The 20701-nt window shown below is 55.9% G+C and overlaps 2 protein-coding genes across 6 annotated transcripts in view; one reads left to right on the top strand and one right to left on the bottom strand.

Moving 5' to 3' along the window:
* Positions 1–1873: 1873 nt before the first annotated feature.
* On the bottom strand, positions 1874–12519 carry TKFC (triokinase and FMN cyclase). Of its 4 annotated transcripts, none has more exons than XM_065591794.1 (18): positions 12383–12519; positions 11551–11637; positions 10267–10456; positions 9816–9926; positions 9544–9725; positions 8295–8373; positions 7808–7897; positions 7358–7392; positions 7197–7281; positions 7032–7121; positions 6474–6590; positions 5567–5686; positions 4740–4877; positions 3976–4082; positions 3601–3704; positions 3360–3393; positions 2942–3031; positions 1874–2364 (listed from the first exon to the last, which is right to left on the bottom strand). In XM_065591794.1, the coding sequence occupies exons 2-18, from the start codon at positions 11554–11556 to the stop codon at positions 2212–2214; spliced, it is 1731 nt and encodes a 576-aa protein (XP_065447866.1). In that variant the 5' UTR covers positions 11557–11637; positions 12383–12519; the 3' UTR covers positions 1874–2211. The 4 variants fall into 4 exon arrangements, with proteins under 4 accessions (XP_065447866.1, XP_065447868.1, XP_065447867.1 ...); XM_065591796.1 differs by having other exon boundaries at positions 12387–12515; XM_065591795.1 differs by having other exon boundaries at positions 12371–12502.
* Positions 12483–20701, top strand: part of DDB1 (damage specific DNA binding protein 1) — a 20829-nt gene continuing 12610 nt past the window's right edge. The window contains exons 1-7 of one of the 2 annotated variants that reach the window (XM_005289230.3): positions 12483–12676; positions 13076–13224; positions 13630–13746; positions 14505–14726; positions 18347–18461; positions 18575–18672; positions 20196–20354. In XM_005289230.3, coding sequence (XP_005289287.1) covers positions 12616–12676; positions 13076–13224; positions 13630–13746; positions 14505–14726; positions 18347–18461; positions 18575–18672; positions 20196–20354 — 921 coding nt within the window. In that variant the 5' untranslated portion in view covers positions 12483–12615. Of the gene's footprint in view, positions 12677–12764; positions 12929–13075; positions 13225–13629; positions 13747–14504; positions 14727–18346; positions 18462–18574; positions 18673–20195; positions 20355–20701 lie in introns of those variants that run through there. The other variant, XM_042858151.2, reaches the window with a different exon arrangement.

Genomic DNA, 20701 nt, shown 5'->3' with positions numbered 1-20701 from the left:
GGCTGGAATAACCAGCTCAGGATCTGTGGAAGGAGACCTCTGCATGGCTTCAGCACTTCTTCCTCCCCACCCTTGATTCAAGTGACAGTGAGATAGGGAAGCCCCCTGCTCCAGGCCCTTTATCTCAGGGGGCTGGCCCCTTAAATGAAGCAAGTCCTGTGTCCCTGAAGACCAAACAGGTGCTGCCTGCTGAGGGATGGAATGACACCTGCTCAGGACTATACCTGGGGGGGGAGAAGGGGAGCCCAGGGAGAGCTTGAAGAGAGCCTGGGGAAAGGCTCTACCCAGAGGAAAAAGGGCCTGCTAGTCCCTCCGCACAAAGCTAGGCCCTGCAGGACAGACCTAAACCATACCAAGCTGTGAGGAGCAGCACGATCCCTTCAGCTGGGGAGGGCAGAGCCATGGAGTTAAAGTAACCATGAGCCCTAAGAGAGGGCAGGTAACGAGACTCTTTGAGGAGGTGCAAAGCCTGAAACACCTGGTGTAACAGGCTAGGGCTGAGGAATAAATAAAACCCCAGCAAAGGAGCTATGTAGCATAAAATGTCTGCATAGTAGCCCTGAGGGGCTGACAGAGGGTGTAGTCATGGTGGGGAACAATGAGCCCCCCCAGTCACCTGTCCCTGCCAGGGCAAGACTGACCCTGGGTGCTCCTCTGCAGGGGCTGAACTCAGCTAGTGTAGGGAGTTGGCTTCCCTAGCCCACTGGATCTCACTACAAAGCTGAGCCATGGCTGCATTCTGCTCTTTCATCCCAGTGCTTCCCACTCACAGCCCCTGCCCCCTCCTCTCTACCCAGCCCCAGCATATGCAGAGACACCCCCATCATACCTTGCCCCCCTCCACATCCCTTCCCCTCCCCAGACCTGCTGAGTTGCTGCTCTGAGAATTCATAGCCCTGACATTCTAGGGGAGCTCCCTCACAGCACAGGCAGCGCTGAGCAAACATACCAGGGGAGCCTGGCTCTCTCCCCACAGGAAGGGGGAATCAAAGAGTGGGGCGGGGTCCCCAGCCTAGGAGCAGCCTGCAAGCACAGAGAGAGGAGACCCCTGCTAGGAGGAGGTGGAGAACACAGAGGAAGAAAGATCCCTCCTCTGTACTACCCAGCCCGAAAGCTGCATGGGGAGACCCCAGCCGGGAGAGCAGGAAGAGCTCGAGCCCATTCACCATCAGGCGGCAGGAGCCGGTGTTGTGCTTACAGTGAAGTAGCCGTTACAACTGCTGGAGCATGTGTGTGTGGGGCCCCAGCAGCCCTTAGCCAACTCAGACAGATGTAGATCTTTCCATGTGCCACCCCCTTCCTCCCATCTGTCACCAGCTTCCTGGTAACAAGGGGCCTGGGGTGCTCTAGTCAGGGTCTTGCCACAGCTCAGCTATGGCTCTCTGTGCCAGGGTAGGGGAGGCAGATGAGCACAGCCCCACCACCAATGGCTTTCCTGTGCTCCACTGGAAACTCTGCTGCTCAGTTCAGTGGTTGCCCTGTCCCCTCTTGTAGCACAGGGCCCTGGTAACTGGGCACTCCCAGGTGCACTGTATGAGGAGGCATGGGCCAGGGCTGAAACCTCAGCTCTGGAGCTCGGAGCTAGTGCCAGCTTTGCATTGACTCACCGTATGACTGTCAGCGCTGGGTGCTTCAGTTTCCCCCTCCATGCAATAGAGAATCTGGACCTTACCTGACCCCGCTTCCTGGGGTGGGGACAATTCATTCACCAACAGCTGGAACGAGGTGCTCGGAGATTCTCTGGGGGTGGGGGCAGGGGGAGAAGGCACAGCAACTCCAAAGCCAGAAACACCCCGGGCGGGGAGCTGTTCTGTGCTGTGAGAACGAGGCGGCAGGCAGGCACTGCTGCTACAGAAAGGAACGGGCCATGACCTCTGGAGCAGAGCTCTTTATTATAGCCACCGCGCTCAGAGCACCCAGTAGCAGGGATGAACTGGGAGGGACAGTGGGCCTGCTACCCAGTGAACAGTGGGCACAGGGATGACCCTAGTCTCCCTGCTGGCCCCCATTCCTGCCAATGAGATCCTGGTTTGGGCAGATCCAGGAGCATTGAGCCAGCTCTTGCCAGGACTCCCATAAACATCACTTCTCCTTGTCTTGCCTACAAAGGGTGTGCAAGTCAGCACAGAAGGGCCCCAGGGACTTGCGGGGGGAGGAGGATAAAGTGAGGGAGGTGCCCAGGAGCAGCGGGAGGTGGCAGAGTCATGCACTCTAGCTCTGTAACCCTTCCAGCACAGCACGCAGAATGGCCGCTGCTGCCACGGCCCCTGGATCCGGTAACTCCAGGCGGGCCGAGCTGATGTAACTGGCCCTGCCAGCGCCTGCTTCCATGTTCTTAGTGGATTCAGCCGCAGCCTCTGCACTCTGCCAAGAGACCAGGGGAGGGAGCAGGTCATGGGTGGGAGTGTCCCCAAGGGACACGGGGAACACAACAGGGTCAGGTATGCAGCCGGGGAAGGGGGCTTCCCTCTACAACTCTCCCGATGCCCCTCCATCCTGCCCCCGTGAGCTGTGCCAATGCCCCTCAATCCTGACCCAGAGCTCCCCTGCTATCTCGGCCCCTCCAGAGCTCTGCTGACACCCATCACCCCCTGCTTTTGCAAACCGCACCATAGGAATTTTCCTGCCCAGACAGCCTGGGCCTGTGTTTTACATTTCCATCAAAGACAGCCATCCACTGGCACAGCACCCCCCATGTCTCACGCTAGGCGTTGGCTCAGTTCTTGCTAAGAGCCATTCACCCCCCTTCCTGCAGTTTTCTCAAGGTGCCCAAGTGCTAGCCTGCCCCAACTCTGCTCATGAGCCCAACAGGATCACAGCCCCACATTCAACTCCCCTCATGCAGCTTTGGCTCCCCACTCAGCTTCAGGCTCCACCCCTTCACTAGCTCCTCCCTGTCCCACCAGAGAGGAGGGGCCTGGTGGGAAGTGAGCTCTCATACCTGGACTGCCTTGGCCAGCACAGGCAGCAGGTCGGTGCCAGGGGCCTGCATGGCGCGCAGCTCCTCAGCAGCAGCACAGAGCGAATCCAGCTGCCCAAGACACAAGTGGGAGGAGTGGTGAGGGCAGGGCCCCTGGGAGACAGGGCAAGCGGCTGGGGTGGGGGTTACTGAGCAGAGGTTGCCCCATGGATCCCTCTGGGGCTCACCAGGGGGCAACGTCTGCCTGAATCAGCAGCAGACAGTGCCAGATGGGGAATACTCCTCTGTATCAGCACTGAATGGCCTCCCTTGCCCTCAGTGTTGCCTGTAGATGGGAGCAGGCCCAGCACCAAGAGGGTCCCCAGTGGCAGTGTAACAGGCATGGGCAGAGCTTTGCCTGGTACCCATCGCATCATGTGCCCAGCTGTTTGTCACTCACCATGGTCCTGTCCCCGGGCGCGGCTCCCCCGTACCTGGCACAGAAAGGAAAGGGATCAGTAGTGAGCACAGAGCAGTGCCATGGACCCACCGCGGAGGGGTCACAGGCCACTGGTAGTGGTGGGAATGCCTCATTGTCCTTCCCACTCAGGATCCCCCCCTCCCCTGGCAGGGCCAGGCACTGCTGCAATTTCCCCCTGGACCCGAGTGACTCTCCCACCCACCTTGCGGGCTCTACTCACCGCTGCATGGCTTCGATGCCAGCCTCCATGGCGGCAGCCCAGGCCGCGGGGTCGCTGCGGCTCTGCAGGGGCTGTGCGGCCGCCGTCAGGAACAGCCCATACAGCTGCAAGGGAAACGCCAGGCTGCTCAGTAGCAGTGCTGCCCTGACGCAGGGTGGTGGGCACAGAGACAGCAAGGCTCTTACTCCCCAAGGGTGATGAAATACCATCCCTCCCACTGGGCGATGGGACACAGGATCCATATGCCACCCCCAACCACCCCGCAGGCCTCATATCTTCCCACAAGGGCCATAACACACCCCCAGCCAAGGAGGAGGGGGCAGGGATCAGCTCAGCAGGGACAAACCTACCCAAGTCCCCATCCGCGGCACTCACCGCCCCCGAGGACCCCCCCATCTTCTCCAGCAGCAGCCTGGCCAGGGTGGAGAGGAGCTGGGATGGCCGGGCAGGCAGGGGCGTCGAGTTCAACCACTCCTGTATGGCTGGAGACACACGGCACCTCGGGTGAGTGGCAAAGGGGCTGGGCTCGAGGGTTGGCTCCCTCCAACCGACCCCACCCCAGGGACAGCAAGGGCTTTGGGGGGGAGGGGGCACTTCAGGGGGCAGAGGGATCCTGAAATCCGAAGTCCTCAGGAAAGCCAGCCTGGGAACCCTGCTCTATGGGAGCCTTGGGGGAGCCAGCCTGGGACCCTGTACCCCTGGGGTGGTGATGTGGGGGAGGGGAGCCCCATGCCCAGGGGATAATTGAGAGGCTCCTGGAAGTGACTTTAGCCTTGGTGACCAGGCAGAGTGTGCTCAGTGGGTGCACCTCAGGCAGCGCCAGGGCAACTACCCCTCCCCCAATGCAGGGTGCCTGAGCCCCAGGTTGCCCAGTCCCCGTGGCTGTGGGCACTGAGGGGTGGCCAGGAAGCGGATGGAGACTCCTCTACCAGAGGGGGTTGGTTTGGTCCTTCCTGGCCAGGACTGGATCAGAACCATCCACTTTGGACTGAGATGCTCCCTGCCAGCTGTCTGCCCTCCCACACAGGGAAGGAGGCCACCCCCCAGAAGCCAGCGAGCGGGATCCCTGTGCCTGTTGTGAGCCCCAGCCGGGGGAGCTGCTATGGATTGTGCGACAGATGCTGGGTCCCAGCACTGACCCCTGGCGGCCCGGGCATGGGTGCTGCCACAATCGCCGTCCCCCGCCGCGCGGTCCAGCTCATTGAGCTCTTCCTGCAGGCCCAGCAGAGTGCTGCACACCCGCTCCAGAACCAGCCGCACCCGCTGGGAGGCTGGTGCTGAGGGAGAGAGGGGGCTGGTTAGATGAGGGAGGAGGTGCCTGGCTCGGCATGTGGGGCTGATCCTGTGACACTCACGCCTGTGCCCTCGCACACTCACTGCCCGGGCATTAGATCCCATGATGCGCATGCCCATGCCTGTGTGTCCCCCTCAACCTCACCCCCATCTCAGCCCAGTGCCCTCTGTCCTGGCATCGCACAGCACACTACAGATGTCAGCGAGTCCAGGAGCACAGACCCCCATTTCCCCCAGCTAGGTAGAAAGGAACCAACAGCACCCTGTCCTACAGATGGGGAAACTGAGGCACAGAGGAGAAGTAAATTGCCTATGATCATAGAGTGTCAGCTGCTCAGATGGGAACACCAGCCCCCATACTCTAACCACTAGACTGTACTCCCCTCCCAGTGCTGGGATAGAACCCAGGAGTCCTGCCTCCAGCCCGCCACTCCACCCCCACTCCCACCGAGCTAAAGAGATAACTCAGGAGTCCTGATGGCCAGCCCTTCCTCAGTCCCATGCTCCCTCCCTGCAGCAGGAATACCAGGGCTGCTTGGTCTCTGTCCCCCCACCCATCTCAATGCTGCGCTCACTCCTTCTGCCCTCAGCAGGCAGGGCGATAGCAGGGCCTCAGCCGACGTCCCCAAAGCCCTGTCCGGTGATGGCCAGGAGCAGGGGCCCCGCTCCGTACCTCCAGCTGGGACGGGCTCCTCCACCATAGGTCCCGCCTCAGGTGCAGCCAGCACTCTGCTCCTGCCTGTCACGGTCACTCGGGCCAGGTTGGGCCAGGCCACAGCTGTGGTCTTAGCATCTAGGGGGAAGTAAGACGGCAGGGTCAGGCCCAGAACCCCAGCCCCTTGTAGGCCCTGGCTCCCAGCCAGCAGGTTGGGAGGGCTGAGGGATTAGCGCAGGGCTAGCCAGGGAACACAGGGCCCTCTCCACCTGTGGCCGAACACAGCCCACCCACCGCTGGGAGGAGATGCCACCACTGGAGGCACTGAGGCCAAGGGCCCGAGAGCTGGGCATCAGCTACTCTGCCCATGTGTGCCAGAAGGGGGCCCACTGCCATCAGCCTCTGGAACACTAAGGGTACATCTACACTACAGCGGGGAGTCGATTTAAGATACGCAAATTCAGCTACGTGAATAGCGTAGCTGAATTCGACGTATTGCAGCCGACTTACCCCGTTGTGAGGATGGCGGCAAAATCGACTTCTGCCGCTTTTTGTCGGCGGTGCTTACTACCACCTCCGCTGGTGGAGTTAGAGCGCCGATTCGGGGATCGATTGTCGCGTCCCGACGGGACGCGATAAATCGATCCCCGAGAGGTCGATTTCTACCTGCCGATTCAGGCGGGTAGTATAGACCAGACCAAAGAGCATCACTTCCCCCACATCCCTCTCATGGGGGAAAGATGGACCCTCAGCCCCTCACCCAGGGCCATCAACCCCCGTTTCATCCCCAGCCCTCATGCCAGGAGGGAAAGCCTCACCTCCCCCACAGCAAAGTCATCCAGCGCCGGGGGTACCTCCCCTGCCCCCATTCCCTGTATAATCCCCAGCTCAATGCCAGGGGGAAATAAATGCCCCAGGGTCTCACCGATCAGTCTCAAGAGCTCATCATCCGCTAGCAGGAGGGTGAGGGAGACACCGGCCATTTCCAGCGCCGTCATGAAGGCGCCAACCAGAGCTCGGGCGACGCGAACACCTCGATCCTCTGCGGTGAGAGAGAGGGGAGACCGTGAGGAGCGGAACAGGAACCAGAGCTCAGGAGTGCAGGGGGGACCCAGCAAGGGGATTGCAGGGGTGATGGAGGAGGGGTTGGAGTGGGGGAGGGAGGGAAGGAAGCAGTCCCCTCTCACCCCACCCCCCCCAGCAGGATGGCAAAGGGGGGGACCATGCAGGGAGATCGGGGGTGGGGAGTGGAAGCTGAAGGACCTCATGGGATGATCCAAGCCCAGAAATCCAGGGCAGAGAGGTCCAAGGTGCAGTTCCGAGGGGCCCTAGGCACACAGCTGGGGAGCATGATACACACAACCCAGGCACAGCCTCTACCCATGAAGAGGAGGGGAGAGACCCCCAGCGTCCCCTTCCCCTGCACTGTCCTGTGCCTGTCCCCACCCCACCAGCTCTGGGCCAGGCCAGGCCAGGCACTCACCAAGGCAGCGTACGGCCGCACCAGCCACCACACCCAGCTCCAGGAAGGACAGGCCTCCCAGGTTGTTCACCACCAGCACCACGGAGGCCCCTGGACGGCAGAGGAGAGTGGGTGTGAGCCCTGCCCTGCACAGAGGGAGGCAGGTCAGGGGAGGGGGTCACTCACCGGGCTCCAAGGCCACACGTGAGGCGTTGGAAGGGCTGCTCATGTGATCGAGCATCGTCTTGACGATTTCGTCCGCCGGCACCATCTGCAGGGAGAGGAGGAGATGGGTGAGGGCGGGGCAGCAGCAGGCACGAGGGCAGGCGAGGGGGGAACCAACCTACCTTCATCCTGCGCACGCCTGCCTCACCATGAATCCCTGTGGAGACAGGAGGGGTCACCAAGGCCTTCGACTGCCCCTATCCCCTCTGCCAGCACCTGATCCCAAACCAGAAATGGTGCCTGGGCCATGGGCACCTACAACAGTGACCAATGGGAGCCGTCTGGCCCCGGCCCATAATCCCCTCCGGGCAGCGTGGCCACCCGGCCCGTACCCGGGATCCTAAACAGTGGATTCTTAGGCACCATTGACAATGAACATCTCAGGCCCATGGGCACCTGGGCCCTGTAGGTGATGGGTACCTGGACCCCCTTTGGACTCAAGCACCCAGTCCCCACCTGCAGAGAGAGAGCCACAGGCTGAAGGAAGACAAGGGCAGAGGGATGCAGCCACACTCAGGACAGGCACAAGGTGATAGACACACAGACAGACAGATGTGGAGGCAATTCCTCACCCAGACCCAGCTCCAGCTCATCCTGAGCCAACTGAAAGGTAGGCCCCGAGCCAGGGACACTGCAGGGGGACAGGCTCACGCCCAAGGTACCTGCATGGGGAGGGAATGAAAGAGTTAACTCCACCTTCACCAGTGACAGGTACACGGAAGCTGGACCAGAGGGATCTTTCCATGTTTCCAAGGAGAACAACTCCAGGCTGTAATCAGCACCGAGCCCTCTAGGGGGAGGAAGACAGAGCTTACTTGGCAGGGCTGGGGCTATGCAGGGGCAGGTGCCAGGTCTAGAAGAACATCTAGGCATGGGGGCACCATCTAGGTTGGGACTTGAGAGTGAGATCTCCTGGCTGAGACATCCCGGGGGGAGCCCCCTATTGTTGTGGGGCCACATCCCTCCCAGATCTCCTCCCTCACCGATTGGCAGCTCCTGGGCACTATAGCGGGAGGTGGTGCCAACCCCAGCCCATGCCAAGAGTCCCTAAGCACTCACCCATGTCTCCTGCAGCAGCCGTCACCCTGCGAACAATCTCCTCCAGGCTCGCCCCTGCCTCTGACAGCGCCCCAGCCACCTGCCAGGAGAAAGACTTCATCAGTGCCAACTCAGGAGGCTGCTCCTCCCTGTAGCCAGCCCTGATACCATGGTCCAGGGCCACAGCCAGGGCTAAAACCCAACACGGAGCAAGGCATCTGATTAGCATGTGTGCTGCTGTAGCACCCACGGGCCCCAACACTGGACCAGGCCCATTATGGTGGGCACCACACACACACAGCAAAGAGATGGTCCTGCCCTTTGAGAGCTCCCAATCCATGGATGAGACGAAGTGGATGCAAACAAACAAGGTCTTGTGACTACAGCACTGGGCTGGGACCCAGGGCACCTGGGTTCAATATCTGCCTCTGCCACAGACTGCCTGTGAGAATCGCCCCAGGTCCCTTCCGCAAAAGGGGGATAATGACCCTTCTTTGGCCTGTCTTGTGCATTTCCATCACGCGTCCTTCAGGGCATGGACTGACTCTCCTTGTGTCTGGGCAGCACCTGGTACAACAGAGCCCTGATCTTTCTGGCCTCTACTTGCTATGAAATACAAGTAAGTCACTGCAATAGTGACTGCCTAGGGTATTTCACCAAGCTAATCATCACAGAGAACCATTCCCCTGCAACTTAAAGCAACGAACTCACTGCAGACAGCTCTGTGCCTGGATTCAAACACTCCCTGGTGGGTGGGCGGAGCCTGCAACCCAAACATCACAGCTTCCTGCTGGCTCCAAAGCCTCTGCTGCACCCTGACTAGATGCACAAGTGAAAGTGACCAGGCCGACTGTTCTTGGGAGAGCAGAGATGGGGTCAGTTACAACCCCGCCAGCTCCAGGGGAGCAGGGACACAGGCCTGTGTACTTGACTGATAACATGACTGTCTTTTAACCCCAGGGTCTGAGGCTTCATCCCCAGCTCGTAGAGTCTCTGGCACTACAACCGGGGCCCTGGATGTGGACAGCTAAATCCCCTGGACAGGAACGGCTGATCAGCCCCCTTCAGCCTATCCAGGAGATTTGACCCCAGCAGACAGAGCTAGATCAAGGCTGCTGGGAAAGTAATTGAGGGCTGGTGGTTGACCTGCAGTGGGCCCTGCACAGTGAGTGGCCACTGTGGACCGAGCTGCTCACAGTGTTTATGAGCACTGTGCTGCACAGCCCCATCCCAGCTAGTTGGCACTGGGGGGCTGCCCCATCCCACTCGCCTTGTGTATGAGCACCGTGCCACACAGCCCTCTTCTCCCGGCCTTCTTCTGCGTGGTGAAAGCACTGTCGTCACCCACCACCACCATCTGCACGTCGGCCCCCTCCGCCCGCGCCTGCTCCAGTGCCAGCCCGAAGTTCAACCGGTCCCCAGTGTAGTTCTTCACGATCAGCAGGGTTCCAGCTGAGGGAGACAGAAGGAAGTGAGGTGCCCCAGTTACTCTCTGCCACTCTTAGGAGGAGGGCCCCCTCACCTGACAGCGCACTGCCGTACCTGAGCCAGCCTGCGTCACCGCCCGGATCGCTGCCAGTATGCTTCCCACTGCAGGAGAGGTGAAGACGGCGCCAGCCACCACTCCGGTGAGCATCCCCTTCCCGATGTACCCTGGGCAGGGGGACAGAGAGAGAGTGTCCTGTTAGAGGCCTCAGTGGGAGAGCCTCATTTCCAGCATGCACTGCTTCCACTCTGACCTCCCTGCTTCCTGTCATGTCTTCAGCAATGGGATCCTCCACTAGCACCAACCCCGGCACACTCCTGTGTAGCAGGGCCCTGACATCCATAGCCAAAGGCCTGCAGTTGTACCTCTGCTCTGCATTAGTGACTCACCATGCTGGACAATGAGATCGTCTCCTGGGCCCTAGGCTGGTAACTCAGCCTCAGGCTACTCCACTCCCCAACCATGCCTCCAGCCTGGCCCAGTTCCCCTGCTCCTGACACCGCATACCTGCATGTGCGGGCTCGTGCCCCGACCCTCCTCCAGACAGCAGCGCAACCCGTCCCCGAATGTTCTCCAGGTCGGCTCGCAGTGCCACCCGGTGCCCTTGGAGGAGCTGGATGGCTGGGTTACAGGCCACCAGCCCAGCCAGCGCATCATCCGCACAGCCTGGCACCGAGTTCACCAGCTTCTTGGAGACCTGGGAGGCAGCAAGAGAAAGGAGTCATGCAGCTCCTGACTGCACTGCTGCTGGGAAGAGGCTGGCGTGGGAGGGTGTTACCTGGGTAGTTAGGGGTAGATGAGTTACTGGAAACAGATGTGCTTTGAATAAACAATTGCAGGGGCTCAAACAACGCTGCTCTGTTGGGAGGACTGCTGGCTAGTGGGGGAGGAAGAAATGGACCACAGGACCTTTCCCCTCAAGGGGGTACTGGCTCCCATCCAACCCAGGGCAGCATGACTGGCTGGCTCGGGGGCTGAGGAATGGGATACGGTGCCTTTCCCCTGCAGGACACTGGGAGTTCCTTGTTACAAGGGAAGCAGAGGCATGGTTCCTCGTAGGTCCATTACCGCACCATCCCTATATCCACACCCCCATCTCTTATTGCTCTATGCTGACACTACCCTCCTCGCACAACCCTGGGCCTCCTCAATAGATCCCAGTCCTGCTCTGCATGGGGACTGGCCCCTGCCTGGCCAGCCTCTGCTCATACAGCCCCACTGTGCCATGTGTCTGGGGCAGGGCCGGCTCCAGGCACCAGCTTGCCAAGCAGGTGCTTGGGGTGGCCACTCCGGAGAGGGGTGGCACGTCCAACTATTCGGAGGCAATTCGGCGGACGGTCCCTCACTCCCACTCGGAGCCAAGGACCTCCCGCCGAATTGCTGCCGCAGATCACGATCACAGCTTTTTTTTTTTTTTTTTTTTTGCGCCGCTTGGGGCGGCAAAAACCCTGGAGCCGGCCCTGGTCTGGGGCATGGCTGTGCTGCTGCCAGCCGGGGACCAAACTCTGAGGTCTTTGTGAGGCGTTTACTCAGGCAAATCTCCCAGTGACCCAGAGGCCTCAGGAACAGGACCTGGGACTGTAGACTAGTCAAATGCAGCCAGCACAACAACTACCCTGGATTCCCGATCACAGCAGGGTACCAGGACTCCTCATGCTGCTGGAGGGGCACACGGCCAAGTCAGCCCATGCAGGGCAGAGGATTTACACCTCCATTGCAGTGGGACTGGGGCCCCAGCTATAGCTCCTCCCCCCTACTCCATCCCTGCTCCTTTGAGGCTGTGGGACTCACCTGCATGGGGGGGATTGAGGCACCCCTGTGGGCAGAGCGAATCCCAGCAAGAAGGGGCCCGATTCCTCCTAGCAGAGCTGCCCTCACCTGGGGCAAGAGATCGGGGGTCAGATAGGATATATAGCTCTGGGGGTGAGTCTGGGGGAATGTCTGTCTCACTCCAGCCAGACAGGGAGGGAGCAGGATACTGAACAGGACAGCAAAACAGCCCTGTGGGATTGCGAACAGGCTGAATCCTGCCTGCGGGGCTACGGACTTCAACCTAAGTCCAAACTCTGCTGGCGCCAGGAAGGGGACGTTGCCGAGAGGCAGGGAAGAGTGATCCCAGGGATACGCCCACCTGGCCCTGCTCAGTGCTCCAGTGAGACTGGCGTACCTCTATTGCCTGCCATGCCCCCAACCCAAAGGCCAAGCCTGGTACTCGGTGTAAAACCACAGCCCCGCTCCCTGGGCCGGCAGAGACACAGGGAGAGGCAGCAGGAGGGGAACACAAGGGGCCATTGTGGTGGGGAAACTGAGGCAGGCGGCCATGGGGCTGACAGAGCAGGCACGGCCCCTTCCACCAGGGGCATCGCAGGGCAAAGCAGCAGAGATGGCAGCCATGGTGCTACCAGCATGGGCATGGCGGGAGGGATAGGGCAGCGAGCCACCCACAGTGGGTTTCATGCAGATGGGGGGCAGCGCGAGGGACACGATGCCACCCACAGAGGGTGCCGGGGGTGGGGAGAGGAGCACGACGCCACCCATGGGGAGTAACGGGGGGTGGGGGCATGGTGCCATCCACAAACGGGGGAGCGAGGAGTTGCTCTGCAGCACACACCCCCCTCCTCACTCGCCCGCCTGCCGACTCTTATGCTCGTAGCGGGTCCTCCAGGCGGGCCAGAGCGTCCTCTTCATCTTCATCCGGGCCCCACTCGGCGCGCGCGCGGGTCCTCCTGGTAGCCGTCCCGTGGTGCCCCGCGCGGCGGCGGCGCTCTGGCGGTGGTATCTCGCTGGTGCGGGAGGCGGCGGTCAGGGCTGCGCGGGCCTCGCTCTCTGTGTCTCTTCGGCCGCCCCTCCCCCGCCATGTCCTACAACTACGTGGTGACGGCGCAGAAGCCAACGGCTGTGAACGGCTGCGTCACCGGTACCGGCCGCGCGGGGGGGTGAGGGGCCGGGGCAGGGGGGCGCCCTAGGAGTTGGCTGGGGCTGAGGCGGGGAGGGGCTGGGGGGCAGGGCCGCGGGGCGGGGGCACGGGCTGGGAAGGGTCCGATGGGTGGGTGGCTGGCGAGTGGGGAGGCAGTGGGTGGATGGGGGCAGTCAGTGTGTGGGGGCGAGTGAACAGGGTTCTGGAGGTGCCAGGGGCTGGAGTGCAATCAGGGTGCTGGGGAGCACGCGGGTGAGTGAGGACGAGTGGGGTTAAGGGGGTGAGCAGGGTGCTGAGGGAACAAGCGGGGCGCTTGAGGTGTAGTGTGAGCCCCACTGGGGAGACATAGCTGCTGGGTTGCTCCCTTGGTTTGCAGCCTTGTGATGCTTTATCTTGCAGGGCACTTCACGTCCTCGGAGGACCTGAACCTGCTGATAGCGAAGAACACACGCCTTGAGATCTATGTGGTCACGGCAGAGGGGCTGCGGCCCGTCAAGGAGGTGGGCATGTATGGCAAGATCGCAGTCATGGAGCTTTTCCACCCAAAGGTGAGTGTGGTGCCTGGTGGTGGGGTGGGGTCAGGGCCGGCTCCAGGGTTTTGGCCGCCCCAAGCAGCCAAAACAAAAAACAAACAAAAAAAAAGCCACGATCGCGATCTGCGGCATCAATTCGGTGGAAGGTCCTTCGCTCCCAGGCGGAGTGAGGGACCGTCTGCCGAATTGTTGCCGAATACCTGGACGTGCCGCCCTCATCCGAAGCGGCCGCCCCAAGCACCTGCTTGATAAGCTGGTGCCTGGAGCCGGCCCTGGGTGGGGTATGGTGCCGGCTGGGGTGCTGAAGGGATAAGATTGTGGAATGAGGGGTGAAATTTGTTCTGATTCAGTGCCAGGAGTTTGGATGAGTTTCCTTTGTATGAGTTTTCCTGAAAGCATGTTGATGTTCCCTCTTCCTAGGGGGAGAGCAAGGACCTGCTGTTCATCTTGACAGCCAAATATAATGCCTGTATCCTTGAGTACAAGCAAAGTGGTGAGAGCATTGATATCATCACCCGAGCCCATGGCAATGTGCAGGTAAGTTGGATGGGCAGTGCAGTAAAGGGTGGTGGGTTCCCTTTGTGAATGCTGGTTTTATTTTGCTGTTGGCATAGACAAACTATAATTACAAGTCTCTGCCTTGTGGAGCTCGCAACCTAAGGTCCTGATCCTGCAACTGACTCTGTGCCTGGTCTCTTACACTAGTATTCAGACAAAACCCTCCTCACCAGTTGTCAAGCCAAAGCACCTTTCATCTGTTTTCAAATATTGAGGTATAATTGGCAGCTGTGATGCAATGGATTGAGCACAAGACTGGATGTCAGGAGATTTGATCTGCCAGTATATTGCTGAGCGTGTTCTTGGCCAAGATGCTTTTCTGTGCCACAGTTTTGCTACTTGTAATGTGCTAAGAGATCTACAGATAATACCTAGGTCTCAGATCTCAAAGTGCTTTATAAAAGAGGTAAGCATCATTATTCTCATTTTACTGATAGGGATACTGAGGCACAGGTTGGTGACATGTCTGAGTTACTCAAGCAGACATAGGATTAGAACACAGGTCTTGTGTATCCCTGTTGGGTGCTCTATCTACTAAGCCATGTTGCCTCCCTAGAAAAAAGACTGCAAAGTGTTTGTGCTACAGGAAACTGAGAGTCCAGTTATTGAGTCTGGCTGTTTATCTTTGGAGGATGTCATGGCCCATTGGCGGAAAGGACATTGTCTCTTGACCTCACTGAGTGTTCTCTTGCTTCTTTGTTTGGGTCTCTTTCTGATAGTAGTCTCTTCTCTCCCAGGATCGCATTGGTCGGCCCTCAGAGACGGGTATAATTGGCATAATTGACCCAGAGTGTCGGATGATTGGATTGCGGCTCTATGATGGCCTCTTCAAGGTCATTCCTCTGGACCGGGACAACAAGGAGTTAAAGGCCTTTAACATCCGCCTGGAGGAGCTGCAGGTCATCGATGTCAAATTCCTCTATGGCTGCCAGGCTCCTACCATCTGCTTTGTTTACCAGGTACCCTGGGTGACTTCCTTGAGTTGTCCCTGAATAGATGGTATTGGAAATCCAGTGGGCAGTGCTGGGTGTGAGTTGGAGCCCCTGAATGTCCTTGTAATTGTCCAAGTCATTTATGCTGTCCTGGAACCTAAGCTAAGCAGCACTGTGGTCTAGTGGTTAGAGCAAGAGGGTGGGAGTCAGGACTTGACTGACTGTGTGACCTAGGGAAAGCCACCTCACCTCTGTCTGTGCCACATGGGTATTAGCACTCCACGGGAGGTCAAGTCTTCCCTCTTTAGGAGCATTGAGATTCTTGGATGACTGGTGCTTTAGATGTGACTATTTCTCATTAAATGGTTAGCAGAAATGTCTCTCAACATGCATTGGGTAGGTTGAGGAGAGCTCAGATTGGGTTTACAGGTTCTGGCTATTTCTTTATAGAAGGTGATGTTGGGCCCTGATCTGCTGCCTCCTCAGTTGTTACAAGGAGTCAGTAAATCCTGTTCAGCTATAGGTTAAGGCTACTTTTCATTTCTGTAGGAGCCTCAAGCCTGTCTTACTTTTGGGATAGTCTCTCAAAGGGAATATTTCTGAGCACCGTTAAATCTCCACTTACACATCTCAAAACAAACCAACTCTGTGGGCTGTCTGGCTGAGAAAATTGGTGAGAGGACATGGAGCCCTTTGTCTTTACATTGCCAGTGCAAATCTAGCCCAGGCAGATAGACACTGACTGAAAGTCATTGCTGTCTTATGGCTTCTTGGTGCCTGTGTGAAATGAGTTTGGTAGCTTCAGTTTAGTTCTTAATGGCTAGATCACATAAAAGTCACGAGCACAAGTAATAATATTAATGTAGCTTTTATAATGTGTATTTCATCAGTAGATCTGCACACTTTACAAAGGAGGTCAGTAACATTATCCCCATTTTACAGATGGCAAACCTGAGACACATAGTAGAGCTGTGACATAGACTGTGTCAGAACTGGGAATGGAACCCATGTCTCCTGACTCCCAGTCCAGTGGTCTATCCGCTAGGCCACAGTGTGCTAATTGTTGGCAGTCTGAGCAGAGAGGCCAAGGGAGCCTGAGCTTCCCCCTCATCTTTAGCAATGACCTCTTCAGGGCATGTCCATGTAACCACAGTGATGTTGAACCCTTCCATCATGACATTTGCCTGTAATGCTTTTAATCTGTGCTCCATAAAACTTACACATGCTACAGCAATGAGGTTTGTGTAACCATTGCACCCAGTTTGGGATGTTTGTGGCTTCCTTAAAGCTAATAAGTATAAATAATGGCCTTTACACAACAGTCTATAAAGTGCAAATTACCCCTGTGAGATTAAGAAAGCATTTCCCCAATTGTGCTGGGGGGGAAACTGAGGCAGAGAGTGGCAGTGACTTGACCAAGCTCATAGAGTCCATGTCAGAGCCTGGGTAAGAACTCAGGAATTCCAGGTTTGTACTCACAACGTGCCTCTTTCTACCAAAGCAGCAGAGACAAGGGGACTTTGGTCTTTCATATAGTCAGTAGCAAAACAGGGCTTTGTTTCCACAGACCTAGGGGTTGTAAATGTTTCTAATTAAGAGTGAAGCTATGAATGCCCTGTTTATAATAAATAAACAGTCCTGGTATAAGAAAGGAGGGTTGGTTTGATTTGTGTCTGCCAACAAACACTTAATGCAGCGCAGTAAATTTTGCCCTTGCAGCAGAGTGAGATGCGCATTCTGTCTGACTCATTCATTCTGTCATAAAACGTTTGGTTTGGTTTGGTTGCTGTCTCTCCGAATTGTGTGCAGGTAGGCGGGGAGAGGTTTCCGAGTTTATTTTTCGTGTCTAATTCTCTCTAAATTTATTAATCCTGATCAGAGAATTTGGAATGAGCAGAATTGCAGTGCATGTTCTTAGATGTTGGTGGGTGTCCCTTTTTTTTTTTTTTTTTTAAATGCCAAAGGCTGATACCACAAATAGGAATAAAATTCCATACAAAAGACTGTTAAAAAAACATCCCAGTTGAAAGGACTCAATATTGGTCCAGAAATGCCAGAGTTAAAATGCATTTTTACTCTGAAAAGCTACTGTTAAAACAGCAGCTTTACACTCAAATCTATTCCCCATTTGTATTCCTTGTAATTGTTTCCTGCTTTACTCTTACTTAAGCTCTTACTGCTCTTTACTCTGGTTAACACTGGTTTGCCAACACAATCAGAAGAGAATCCAACTCATGCTCCTTGAGTTAGAGCATTGCCAACCGAGTGATTTAAGTTCCAGCTGCATAATCTTTGTTGAAGTGCGAGCCGGAAAGAACCCAGCTTAACTTTGATTTTGCAGAGCAGGCAGTTAGTAAAAATCTTTTCCTTAGAAACTGTTGATTGGATCTGAAAATTGTCAAGACACAACACACAGAGAGCCTAACAGTGCCCTTTGACGACAAAAAAAGTAATTTTTCATAATAGAATCATGCTCACAACCTGAACTCTGCCCATTTGGGCACCTGCATCTTTACAATACAGTCTGTAGTTCCTGGATCCCATACAGTTTCGAAATAATAGTGCTGTATGGGTTTTCTGTAACCTGGTAGTACAGAGCACTATTCTGTGTGTCAGATAAACATCAGTTCAGAAAAATCATTTTTGTGAAAAGTACTAGTAAACTGTGCTTATACAACATACTGCAAAATAACAACTTTAAGTAATAGCAAGAGTTTATGTAACCCTCTAGTCAGTGTGTGTTACATGACCCTCTCTGTGCCTGATCCACAGGGGATATGAGATTGTTACAGCCCCAGCTACAGAGCATGAGTCTCTGGATCAATTTTAGCTTTGGAGGTCCCTGGTTCAGTCCCCCTGGTGTTTCAGTCAGCATGCTGGCTGTCACACTAGCTTACATGTTTGCAGCTAGGTTAGGTTGATAGTTAACTGCCTGATCTCCTAAACTGCATCTGTGGAAGGCTGCCCTGCTGGCTGAATAGAAGAGCAGAGTCCATGGGTAAACTGGATAATGGTCAGTGAGGGGGTCTGCTGAGACCACTGCTTTTTATGCTAGCCAGTATCATCTCATTGTTACTATGTGCTCTTCCATTTGTTGTATCCACCTGTTGTCTCTCAGATTGTTATACTGTAACTCTTTGGGACAGGAGCTGTCTTTATTATGTGTTTGTACAGCACCTAGCACAATAGACTGATCCATGATTGGGGCCCCAGATGCTACTGCAGTACAAATAATGGGTGTTGTCATAAATATCATGAGAGAAAAGGCGACTTATTTAAAAAGACTGTCAGTAAAGAAAATAGTGAAATATAACAAGACAGTCTGTATTTTCATTGCCTTCTGGGCAAGTCAAGTAGCACATCTCTAGAAGGTACTGCATGCACATGCAGTAAGGTTGTAGAAAATTAAATTGTATTTGAGAGAATCGGATAATGTGATTTAGGGCATTGCTTAAGCATTTCCACTCTAACATGATATTGGTTGTGGAGGGTCAGACTCCATGCTCCCTGCTGTTTTGCGGCCCCTAATCAGGCATTACAGCCCTGCAGCCTCCTTATTACTCTGCAAGTAATCTCACTATGTTCATAATCAACCCCCCACTTCTGTCTGCCTGCTGCAGTGATTTCTGTTGCTTCTCTTTCTGCAGGATCCCCAGGGCCGCCATGTCAAAACATACGAGGTATCCCTGCGAGAGAAGGAATTCAACAAGGGTCCCTGGAAACAGGAGAATGTAGAGGCCGAAGCGTCCATGGTAATTGCAGGTCAGTTCTTCTTTATAGAAGATCTTACCTACTACATCTTGCTTCAGTGGTGATGTTTCACCCTTGTTACAGGTACTCTCTAATGAGGCTGTCTGCATTCTCCCTTTCTGCAGTGCCCGAGCCCTTTGGAGGAGCTATCATCATTGGGCAAGAGTCCATCACCTACCACAATGGCGATAAATATCTGGCTATAGCCCCACCCATCATAAAGGTGAGAGAGTTTCTTTCGAGAATGCTGATCCCTAGGGCCATGGATACAGTTGCTTTTGGAGCCTGGCTCCCTTGCACTTCAGTTTCTACATTGTGCCTAGGTACTGCATGTAGTAAGTTCTAAGGCCCACCTGTACTAAGGAGTCTCCAGACTGGGATTTTAAACTGCTCTCTCCCCCTTGCATGTCTGTGGGATGGGACTGCTCTACTCTCATGTGACAATGTAGGGATGTGGCCTTTGGGCGCATGAATGAGTGTCTGGTACAGTTGTTGATCCCTGCCTTCGGACACTTGAGGGTTGTGTTCTATGTTGAAGAAGGCATGTGCCTGGTCCCCCTATAGCCACATATGGGTGGGGCTGCTCTCTGCTTTGAGTGCCGGGGAGAATGCAGTAAAGCCAAAAGCCGGTTGGGGTTCTGGGGCCTCAGAGAAAGAAATACATTAGGTAGCACAGTGAGGTTCGGGCATTCATCCAAGCCAAAGCAGGGATGTAGCTGAATGAGGCTCACAGCAAAGGTAGGATCTGTAGCAGTGAAAGATCTGAAGCTTGAATACAACACTGTGTGTGAGGGAATGCTTGGTTTGGGAAGAGGGGAGCCCAGATGGGGTATCTGAGCCAGGGGGTTTGATCCTAATCAGAGGGGTATGATTCCTGGGTGCAAGTTGTACAGGAAGCATCAACTAGATCACAGAGGCAGCAAGGGGAGTGAGTATGTGTTAGACTGAAAGAAAAGCAGAGATATGATCAGAAGATCATTTGAAGGCTGAGACAACAATGGGTTAGAATGTGGCAATAGATCTCTGGGAAATAGATACAGGCATCATGGCTTGAGTGTTTGACAGGCTGTCAGCTCAGGCTCTTTGGAGGCCCATGCTTTGATGCGTGCTGCATTAGTAAGAAAAGTAACATGTTGCCTGGGAGTCTCTCTGGGCCTTGCCCTGCGGACCTAGCACAGGCACATCTGCCCTGAAAGTCAATGGGAGATTTGCTTGGGTAAGGGCTGCAGGAGCATGCCATTAAATCCCAAACCAAATGTCTTGACCAGAAGCTGGGCAGCGTCTGTCACTCAGAAAACCACTTGTTCAGAGTCCTGAGACAAAGCTGGCATGCAGCTTTCTGGGCCCAAAACAGCATCGGGATAATTTATCTGCTGAAAGTGCTCAGTCAGCAGAATGGGGGTTTCTGAGGGGGTCACTCCTGAGCTGAGAATGGGCCTAAGAAGTTTCAGCCTGACCTGTAATTCCTGAGACAGTTCTGAGTAGTTGATAATGGGGAAGGTCCACCACAGACTCACATAGTCACTGGCACAATATAATCAGCGGGGAATCAAATCACTGCCCCAAGGAGCGAGCGGATTGCCACAAGGGTTGGGGGAATTCAGCACCTCACACAGGATTGTACTGTTGGCCAGGTGCATTGTGGGCATATTCACTCTCCTCTGACACATCCGGCATTGGCGGCTGCTGGGAGCTGGACACCAAGCTAGGGGGCCCAGTAACTCCAACCTCTTTCTCTGCCTGCAGCAAAGTACAATCGTGTGCCACAACCGTGTGGATCCCAATGGGTCCCGTTACCTCCTGGGGGATATGGAGGGCCGTCTCTTCATGCTGCTTCTGGAGAAGGAAGAGCAGATGGATGGCACGGTCAGCCTGAAGGACCTGCGTGTGGAGCTGCTTGGAGAGGTAGCGCTCTTCCCCCTTGCTGCTGTGCCATGTGTGGTCTCTGCCTGGGAAGTTCATGAGCTGCAAGCACAGCTCAGGGACTTAAATGGAGGGAAGCGAGTCTCCACTGAGACTGGGATGGGGTGGGGTTTAATTCCCTGCTATATTCATAGCTCCGAACCCCCTGAGGCACCAGGATGTCTGTGGGAGTGACCAAGTGTGGGTCCTTTGCTAGTGTCCCCACCTTCAGGGGTTGCATTGGGGCTGGTACTTCGGACTGTCATTGTACTCTTTGGTGGTTCTCTAAAAGGATTTTCCTTCAGGCTACGGATCTCAACCTCCTTCTAGGGGCTTTCCCGTGGAGCTGG

Source organism: Chrysemys picta, chromosome 4 (genome assembly GCF_011386835.1).
Source record: "Chrysemys picta bellii isolate R12L10 chromosome 4, ASM1138683v2, whole genome shotgun sequence".
NCBI classification, from domain to species: domain Eukaryota; kingdom Metazoa; phylum Chordata; order Testudines; family Emydidae; genus Chrysemys; species Chrysemys picta.
The sequence above is the reverse complement of the archived record's forward strand: the minus strand, read 5'-3'. Positions and strand labels throughout refer to the sequence as shown.

Coding starts and splice junctions, on each gene's coding strand:
- TKFC (XM_065591794.1), bottom strand. Junction 7,122..7,196: donor ACGTGTGGCCTTGGAGCCCG/GTGAGTGACCCC, acceptor TCTGCCGTCCAG/GGGCCTCCGTGGTGCTGGTG. Junction 2,365..2,941: donor TGCTGGCCAAGGCAGTCCAG/GTATGAGAGCTC, acceptor GTCTCTTGGCAG/AGTGCAGAGGCTGCGGCTGA.